The sequence below is a fragment of the Procambarus clarkii genome, chromosome 37 (assembly GCF_040958095.1).
Source record: "Procambarus clarkii isolate CNS0578487 chromosome 37, FALCON_Pclarkii_2.0, whole genome shotgun sequence".
Lineage (NCBI taxonomy): Eukaryota > Metazoa > Arthropoda > Malacostraca > Decapoda > Cambaridae > Procambarus > Procambarus clarkii.
Window position 1 is genome coordinate 26,212,215 of NC_091186.1, and position 10,750 is coordinate 26,222,964.

Below are 10,750 nucleotides of genomic sequence, written 5' to 3' on the forward strand. Positions count from 1 at the left end.
TCCTTAATCCTATGGTCCCTGGAATACGATCCCCTGCCGCGAAGAATCGTTTTTTCATCCAAGTACACATTTTACTGTTGCGTTAAACAGGGGCTACAGTTTAGGAATTGCGCCCAGTAAATCCTCCCCGGCCAGGATACGAACCCATGACATAGCGCTCGCGGAACGCCAGGCGAGTGTCTTACCACTACACCACGGAGACTTAATATTTTCTAATTCATTATTTTAATATTATTTAGTGTGTGGGTTGGGGATTGAAAAGATTACGGTAGTATCGTCAGCAAATAGAATAGGATTAAGAGCAGAGACGTTTGGCAAGTCATTTATTGATGTATATATAAGAAATATCAGTATATAGAGCCAAATCTCATAAGATATATAGGCATAATACTGCCCCGTGGTGACTGAGAAGCAAACACAGGACGTATATATGTGGTATTTCACTCTTACAAGGGCTGCACATTACCCCTACGTGAGGTGTAAAACGCTATATTGTTCTAGCTTTAGCTACTCAGAACGAAATGTCCATGTAGCACAGGCTATGGTAAACCCGTGAAAAGTGATACACTAGTCGATTCATTATTATCAATATACATTAAACGAATCTTCGCGGCAGGGGATCGTATTCCAGGGACCATAGGATTAAGGACTTGCCCGAAACGCTACGCGTACTAGTGGCTGTACAAGAATGTAACAACTCTTGTATATATCTCAAAAAAAAAAAGTCAGCGCCATCTGTTGAGTGGATGTGTCAACTCCGTCGCGGTGTGGGACTGCCAGACGTCGCCAGGGCTGGAAACTGCTCTTCGTGTTTGTTTACATGTTTACAGTCACCCGCCCCTCTCAGCTGGCGACACTCACCCTCACATGACCACAACCTGATTGATCAGCTGCCCTGCTCCTCCTCTCCCGCTGCTGGTTCATACGAGCTCGACCCTGTTTTTTCCCACTTGAAGGTTATTTATATTGGTAAGAGTTGTGATGTTTATAGTTATATGGTTGTGAGAGGCGACATATGGTTGTGGTGCGGAGCTTGTGACGTAGACTGCTTCATGTACGTGACCTGTGATAAATAGCCTTTGTGATGCAGACAGCATGATGCAAACATGATCTGTTACCAAAAATGCAACCCTGTGACACGCACGCAGTATGATGCAAACGTGACACACGACGCAGACACAACCCTGTGACGCAGCATGATGCAAACATGACCTGGGAAGCAAATACAATCGTTTGACGCAGACCGCATGACGCAAACATGACCTGGGAAGCAAATACAATCATTTGACGCAGACTGCATGATGCAAACATTGACCCATGACGTAAACACAACCCTGTGACGCAGACAGTACTCATAACTTGCATACAATTATTTGACCCGATTAAAGGTCTTGCTATACCCAACATGGTATGCCGAAATTAAAAACATACATAACACGACCCCACATTATTCATCCTAACCCAACCTAGCGTAACATGTGTAAACCAGCCTAACATAATCATGTTCGGCTTTAATATGAAAATGGGCTTTTTTACGAAATTCCTGTTTACGACTTGACGGTACATGAACGTGATCCTGTCACCTGGTTAACATGATGAAAAGATGAGCTGTGGTCCTACTTGCTCCTGCGATGCAGGCCTGGTACCCCAGTTATTTTTATAATTTTGGGATCTCTGGTATACTATATTTTTTTAATTGGCCAGAAGAGTTTGCTTGATAGTCGATATTTCAAGAAAATAGGCGTCACCGTGTACAATAATTATGAAATTTTCAACAGTGATTTGAGAGAACACTGTATTGTCTCGAAGAAAGGAGTTGACCAGCACACTACTTAATCCAACCCAAAATGTCGGAGAAACCTCCTCCGTACAACCCTACTGCTTATCCATCCCCTGGGCCTCCACCTGCAAGTAAGAAGTACATGTGTTTATTTACATTGGACTATGGAGATTAGACCTCTAAAATATTTTATACATTTTGTATTCCCTGTGGTATATACAGTACATTTATTGCATTAAAACTTGGCATTTTTGGTTTGTTGCTTTCTTTAAAATGTTTTTGGATTTAAATCATTGTCATTTAATTGACAGTCTCTTCAAATATACAATAATTGTAATTATATTTGCTTGAAATTTGGTATCATTCTGTGCTCTACATCTTGATTTCTTGTAATTTCAGCTTGCCTTAAATTAACATTTTTGGGGGTATGAGGGTTAAGTTTGTTGAATAGCCTATATATATATACACAGATGAAGTCACAATGTAGCTGAAAAACGTTGCACAAATCACACTAGAAATTGAATAGACGACGACATTTCGGTCCGTCCTGGACTAAGTCGAGGCAGTCGACTTGATAATGGTCCAGAATGGACCGAAACGTCATCGTTTCTTCAATTTCTAGTGTGTGGTTTGGTCAACAGCCTATATATTTATATGTTGACTTCTTGTTGGTAATAATCTATTTATTAGATTTAATTACTGTATGTAAATTTTAACTTGATTCACTTAGTACTTGAGAAACAAATAATTATGAAGACTTTGTTATAATAGGAAGAAACAAACCTAATGGAAATCCTTCAAATTTTATAAATTCAGTTCAAGACTTGTTTCTTTTATTTAAAAATTTTTGACATTTTCAGTGGGTCCTCCTCCCCCTTACCAGCAGCTGCCACCCTCACCTGCCCCAGTGGGCTTTGTCACTACTCATCCCATGAGCAGTAGCACAACAGTAATCACCTCTCAGCAACCTAGTTACGGGGCTATTCCTGTAATGGTGAACCCAGTTAGAGCCACTGATGTGATTATTGTTGGTGGCTGCCCTGCCTGCAGGGTATGTACAGTATAGCAAATACTAAAGTATATTTAAACCAGCTTCTCTTTCAGTGACTTGTTGTGATCATGCATTTTCCATCTTTTGCCATCTTATTCCATATTAGAATATAAAGCATGATTCTGAAATCGTCAACTTTTAATATAGTTGGGCTCCTACTTTTTTGTTTTATATATATATATATATATATATATATATATATATATATATATAATATATATATATATATATAATATATATATATATATATATATATATATATATATATATATATATATATATGTATATGTATATGTATATGTATATATATGTATGTGTATGTGTATGTGTATATGTATATGTATATATGTATATATGTATATATGTATATATGTATATATGTATATATGTATATATGTATATATGTATATATGTATATATGTATATATGTATATATGTATATATGTATATATGTATATATGTATATATGTATATATGTATATATGTATATATGTATATATGTATATATGTATATATGTATATATGTATATATGTATATATGTATATATGTATATATGTATATATGTATATATGTATATATGTATATATGTATATATGTATATATGTATATATGTATATAAATATAAAATATAATTTCCTATTATGTCCTTGGATTGGGTTGTTTCCTCTTTGACCTCGGCTCCGCTTTCTTGTCGATTCTTGCTTCTGGTAGTCATGTTTGCAAACTTCATGCTCTCTGCAAAAGGTTTTGTTCCTTCTGATCAGGGAATTGCACCGTCGTGTCTTCAGCCTTCTTTTTTTCTTTAGGGGTAAGAACAAACCTGTTGTGTCTTGAGGGCAGGCTGAACCCTTCAGTGAAATGTGCTGCCACCTGGTGGTGTGCTTGGGTACTAGTGCATGATTTGTTGACACTAGGCACACTATTGTTTCCATTTGTTTCTGATTTGTCTACCAAGTTTATTTTGCTTTGTACATTACGTGGATTTACTGTTTTGCTCTGATCTTGGCTCACCATGATCCTCTCAGCTCTATGAACTCCACCAAATGGTGGTTGTGGTGTTTGGTCGCCCTGTGAAGGTCAGAGGTCTAGTAGTTTTCCTGTTTGAGCCAATTTATGACCCGAGGCCACCGAAAGAAGGATAAATTTTTTATTAATAATAATAATAATAATATCCTGCAAATTCATGGCTTGTACTTACTGGGTTAAACTGAAGTGTTATTGCTTTGAAATTAATTTGTGATTGTAGTTCAGGTCCATCAATTAAAAAAAATAGTTTCTTTAGAAACCTAATTTGTTGCAACTTCAACAAATTATAACGTTTATGACTGAACTAAATGGGTTTACCGCAGTTTAAATCACATTTTAAATTGTAGACATTAATTGAATAACATTTGGCTTATAATTTGAAAGGTGACATAAATTTGGAAAATTATGTATAGTTTACCTTTTGACAGGTGAAACCGATATTGGCAAAACATGTAAGTGGCAAAATTGGGACAAAACCATTTGAAGTACCAGTAATAGAAACTAATTAGACCTTGAAGTTGTAGAAGTTTGCACACCTACATAATGTTACATAGTGAATAAATAGTTTGAATTTTGTAATTAAACTATGTAGAAGTTCTTGCTCATTTATATTAAATTTTTCAGGTTGGTGTACTGAGTGAGGACTTTACTCTAGCGGGCTTATGTTGTGCCTTTTGGTTCTTCCCTGTTGGTATTCTTTGCTGTCTAGCCATGAGAGAGCGACGCTGCAGCAATTGTGGAGCTTGTTTCTCATAGGTTTGTGAAGCATATTTGAAGTCCATCCTTAAATATTATTAACAAGCTGGGAAAACTATTGCTTCGGTAGAAGGAGACAGGTTTATTTTTTATGGAATATTTGCCCAATATGCTCCTGACTTTTAAAAAAACACAAAAAAAAAAAGATTGGTTGAAATAGAAATTTATTTTGCATAGTTCTTACACAGTAGAGATTGTATAAGCCAGGTCTTCATGCACTTGTATCCATATGTGTAGTTATGATTGGGCAAGTTTGTTGGGTTGGTTATTACATGATTATCAGATTCTTGGGAAATAAAAGTTTAATTTTGTTTATAATGAAATAACTTCTCACGACATTAGGTGGACCGAGTTTTGCAAATCGGCTGTCCAAGACATTGATGTGCTATTGGGTTATCTTAATTATGCATAAACTGTGCCTAGTAGGAAATGGAGCTTCCCAGTACTGTAGTTACATTAGTTTAAGCTGTGAGAGGATTGAAACTTGAGTATTAGAATATTTATGATTCCTGTACTACTTCTTGGTAATTGTTTAATTATGACATTCTCTTAAAAATTAATTTAATTTATACTGAACGTACTATGGTGTGGATTAAACTTACTTTCTCATTTTTAATCGATTAAGAACTGGTGATTAAGCATGAACTTGGCCCAAATTGTTTAAAACTTGCAGTAAAAATCTAAATTTTTGTAATGCTGTAATTTAGTGATCTTTTCACATGGTTTTATAGTAGCATTAACCTATAATTGTGCTAACTATGAAAGCATTAGGAAATGTGAGGTTGCTAATAATATTTTTGGTGACAATAGTTGCTTTTAAAGTCTTGGAATTTGGTAGTATCTGTTAATCTATTTCTTCACAGCCAGATTACATAAACATCAATAACTTTACCTTGTGATATTTTGCATCACAGTTCTTGAAATATTCCAGCAGACAAAACATGTCCCAGTAATGTTAAATCGATGTAGAATCAATGTTGTCTACATTGATTCCATGTTAATCAATGTTTACCCATTGTTGGATTGCATTCTAGGCTTTGCACTCTTTTGATACGATTATTCCAGCGTTAGCCATTTTGGTATCTGATGAAACTCCTAAATGTAATCGGATAGAATCAGGATTTATTAAATGAGACTGTGAGCTATCATTTAAGATAATTTTCCTTGGCTAAAGATGCACTAAAAAAATATTTATTTTTTCCATTGAAAAATTGGTAATACTATAACAAATACTGCTGTAAAATTGGCTAAAATTGTACATTATAAGGAATTTACCAGCTACTTTAGAATACTATACTTCAAAGAAAAGTTGTCCTATAAGTTTATTTCACAACATGATCACACTTGCACGTGCACTCACTCAAAACGATTTCAAATATTGTTTGCTTGAGGCATAAATTTTCTTGCATTAAAGATTTTGCCTTGTCACATTGTCCTATTCGTGTCATTGTGTACTTTAAAGCCAATAACACAATAGGATGTGTGTTTTTTGGGTTAATTTTCTAAAAATTAATTATGGCACGTGTCAAAAGAAATGACTACTAAAATTTCATTATTTACGTATTCTATTGATAAATACAGGTTCAGCAATTATATTTAGTAGCTATTTAAACAGGAGGAAATATAGTAATATATTATACATACAGTATATATATGAGTCTTTTGTTTTAATGATCCTATGATTCCATTTCTCTCAACCATATTATTTTTCTTAATGTTCAAATGTATTCCCATCAGTCCAAACTACACATTACAAGAGAGTATATTGAGGCCATACGATGGGATGAAACCAGCATCCCCAGATTCCCCCCCCCCCCCTCTTTCCCTCGGCACATATTCAGTCAGTAGTGCGTGTTCCTGGGGAGTTTAGGGATGCAAGTTCGATGTCATTGTACAATCTTGGTATTTTCTTCCCAAAAACATTACGTTCTAGCAATTTTGTTGTAGGCTTTTTAATGTTGCAAGTAAGGGGTAAATATTGGCATTATTGCTGTAGCCACATTCAAATTTAAATGGAGTAATGCTATCTTTGGGAGTAAATTGACCCCATGCTTCTTAAAATATTGATAAAGGTTGTAAGTGTGCAAGTGTGTTTTTGGGTAAATAGTTTTTTAGATGCGTGTTATTTTATATGCCCTCAAAGAGAACACATTCTTGTATTCGATAATAACTGAATTACTGTATTATACAGATTTAAAGGCATATGCAGTATATATAGCTGTTTATATATTGATACAGCTTCCAGCAGTACTATAATGAGGTGGTTTGTTTAAAGTGTCGGGTTTGATGAAACCTTTGTGTAGGTGACTAGTACTAATGCCAGGTGCAAAGTTGCACTGTCTAATATGTCTGGCATGGTGGTGAGTTTGTAGATTTGCAACCCATCTGTAGCTTGCATTGTATGATGAATGACATTTGTTTTGCCGATGGTTTGGGTTATCTGATAAGATGGTATTTGCCTCGCAGTGAAAATACTTTTGGAGCCTTCTCGTATAATCAATATTTACTTTCATAAGATAAAAAAAAAGATACTTTACAGTATTTCACTTCTTTCCCTCGTCTAAATTTTGTATCATTTTAAGAACAAATTTTGTAAGATTCATTTTTAATGTCTGGTGTAAGAGTCTTAATCTTTGGTATTGCATAAACTCCACTTCAGATAGTTTAATATCTTATTTTGTATTAGTATTTTTTTTATTTTGGTTTATAAATTTTGTGCTCTTAATTTAGTCATTTTTGAGATTGCACTTAACCTAAAGAAACATTTCCTATATTTTTGTTACCAAGTGAAACAATAAGGTGAACTGTGTATTTTATATCTTTAATGGAAGTATCGCACTTTGAAGAGGTATCCTGTATTTATTATTATACTATGTTATATATATATATGATGTATGGTTAGGGTTTCTGTTGTAAATCTCATGGTAAACCTCGAATTAAGATCATGATCTAGGCCACCAAATTAAAAACTAGATAAGGTGGACGTTTTGGAGAGGTAAACGTATGGTTGCTGCCAGTCTCTTGATGAAATAAAATACTTTAATCTTTGTTAAATGTATTACATTAACAAAAATTTCCTTATACAGTACGTGCAAAATTATGATTCTGGCTATTTTTTCTTTTACATCGGTACTTTTTTGTCGGAAAATGTGAAATATATTGCCACCTAATGTTTCTATGAGGTTCTGTTTATTTAATTAAGAATGATACTTTGTGCTATTGTTTGTATGATTATGTACTGTACTTCTGATTTATATATCTTGTCATTGTTGACCTAATCTGGATCAAATTATATCACTATTTTACCATGGTTAGAGTTTTAAGAATTTTTCCATAACTTCACGCATGTACGTGTGCATATGTACATAAATTTGTTACATGTATGCATATTCTAGTAATATGCATGTACACATATGCATACAATGTATAACTAGCTTTTCTACACACAATAAACTGGTTTTGGTTATATATAGAACAGTTTTGATGGTTAAAAGATTTTTGGCTGCCAAACATTGCTAGACCTGTCAGTTTAGGACATGCATCTTGCACACTAAGAACTGATCTAGTACAGTATTTAGTGCTAAAAAGATGATTGGTTTGTCGGTATATAAGTACTTTTGAGTGCACACGAGAGTGAAGTTTGGGAGCTGCCCAACTTTCTTGACTTTGTTGCTGTTGCCATTTATTGTTAGGTTAAATGACCTTGTGTAGTCTGTATATATGATATTGTGATATTTTATGAAATAAAGTTTTAAATTTTTAAAACATTTCCCATCCCCAACGTTAAATTAGTTTTTAATGGCAAGGTTTTGATGTTTAGTAATATTCAGATATTGCATAGGAGTACTGAAGTGTGCTTAATAAATATCTAAAGTACTCCATATATAAAGATTTAATGTTCATGTAAAGGATTAGTGGAATAGAAAATGTTGACAGTTTGATGAGCAATATGATGGGGGGTTATACTGTAAAATAACATTTTAGGAGTACAGTATTGACAGATTCCCCGACCACTAAGTATAAGACAATCAAATTATGGCTAGGTTCCCAGCCACATCAGTGATGCCTTAATGACCTAGTAGATACTACTACTGAAGCCATTCATACTTTTTTTAGTTTTCTCTAAAGCTAATTCATTACTTGGATTTCTGACTTATTCATAATGAAATCTGCAATTGTTTGAGAGATTAAGATTGAAATCCCCTTGGCTTTCCTCCTACCACTGTAATAGTGAGAAATTGTTCTAACTAGGTTGAGCATCTGTCACCAGCCCGTCCTCCAAAAATGGAATGGTAAATGTAAGGCGACAAATAAGTGCAATTATGTACTATTCATAGCAGTTAGGAATTGTACTTATTTTCACTTGGTATTAAATCGTACTGTCAAATATATTGTGAATATTTGAGTTTACCTGAAAAACTGAATAGAAAACCACAACCTCACCTAACCGTCTTAGTTTTTGAAGATGATAATTTTATTGCTTCTTGATTACAATTAGTGCTTAATCTATAGCTATATTGATATTACAGTTTTATAAAACTAATAAAACAAAAACTAAAATATATCAATAAATTGTAAAGAAACTCCGGATATTTTAAAATTTTGTATAAAATCTTTATTGTTTAATAAACCTGAAAAAGAAATTCCTGATATTTAAAACTTGTGTATAGGAAATTGAAATTGAAAACTTCATCCTAAAATTCTGAGTGTCTTAACAGAAAACGAGGAGAATTAAATTGGGGGGAGGGAGTTGGGTAAGTGTAACAGCCCCATAAGTGTAATTATGCACTGTTTATGACTGTAAGAAAATGTACTTGTTACACTTAGTATTAAATCGTACTGTCAATTCGGAGGATGGGTTGCTGTCACACAGGCTTAATTCATGGGCTCTTGGAACAATACCCTGCTCCCTATTGTCCAAACTACATTGTCCCATGCCTCTTGTAGAATATCCCGATCATTGGTGAAGTCTTACAGATAACAAACGGCATACTATATAATGTGACCTCTTGCCATAGCCTTCCTCTTGACACCTTCATTGATAATTACTTTCTTCCTCTTGACATGATGAGTGGTGGGAAAAAAAACAGGCATGTCAACCAGATAGGCCTTATTCGTGTGCACTTAATGGAACAATGCCCTACTCCTTATTGTCTGAACTACAGTATAATGACTCGTTAACAGTTCTGCACCTGCCTCCTCGTAGAATGTTCCAATTTTCAGGATGATTGTAGGGTTTGCTTTTTCCAATGTCCCTCAATAAAACCCTTGGTGACCAACACATTTAATGGTGCTTGTTCTGTCTTCTTGTTCTATACTGGCATTTCTAGTTAGAATCTTTTTGAATATCTGACAACATAGTGCTAAATATATCCCTGCTTGGTGCCTTCTTTTGACACTTACTTATCCAGGTGTACTTTGTAAATATATATTAGGGTTTGTCAATAGTTCTCCATTAAATATTAGATAGCTTTCTGGTGTACTTGGAAAGAATATTACAGTATTTACAAGAATATTAATTTATATTCTGTATGTGTGTGTGTATATTCCTTCAATGACTTGTCAGTGAAAGCAAGCCACTCATCTAGTCAGGCATGGTGACCTTGATGTCTTCATTGCCACCCAAATTGCTGTCCCAACCCTATTATCTTCCTCGGCATCAGATGACCTGATCAAGGAAATTCTACCAGACTATCTGGGGGACTCAATGGGGATACATTACCCCCTACTAAATGGAATGCAAGACAAAATGGGGCACCCTTGCAGACCCAGCACTCGGACCAATGCTACTGAAAGACAACAAACAATCCAGCTTGGACAGCCCCATTGTAGACAAAGAAGGCACAGCTTTGCTGGAGGTAATAACATCTTCCAGTGATCGTGTGCGCCTCACAGCTGTGCAGACCCCCCCATGTAGGGGACTTCCTTTTGGCAGTCTCTATGTCTATGACAGGTACACGTCTTTATCTGCAGCAGCTCTATATTGCAGTTGCTTTGCTTCCCCTTTCCACACTGTATATAGGTGTATTTGTGGTGAGGCAGATTCATATGAATATGGATAGGATGGCCTGCACTACCGAAAATCACGGGGTTTGGACACATTACACAATGAAGTCAACAATGGCATTAAAAGGAG

General features: G+C 34.9%; 1 protein-coding gene across 1 annotated transcript; it reads left to right on the plus strand.

Moving 5' to 3' along the window:
• The first annotated feature begins 774 nt into the window (after positions 1 to 774).
• LOC123765861 (membrane protein BRI3) lies at positions 775 to 8,379 on the plus strand. The gene is made up of 4 exons (XM_045754688.2): positions 775 to 969; positions 1,779 to 1,911; positions 2,641 to 2,831; positions 4,483 to 8,379. The coding sequence occupies exons 2-4, from the start codon at positions 1,848 to 1,850 to the stop codon at positions 4,612 to 4,614; spliced, it is 387 nt and encodes a 128-aa protein (XP_045610644.2). The 5' UTR covers positions 775 to 969; positions 1,779 to 1,847; the 3' UTR covers positions 4,615 to 8,379.
• The last annotated feature ends 2,371 nt before the right edge of the window (positions 8,380 to 10,750 follow it).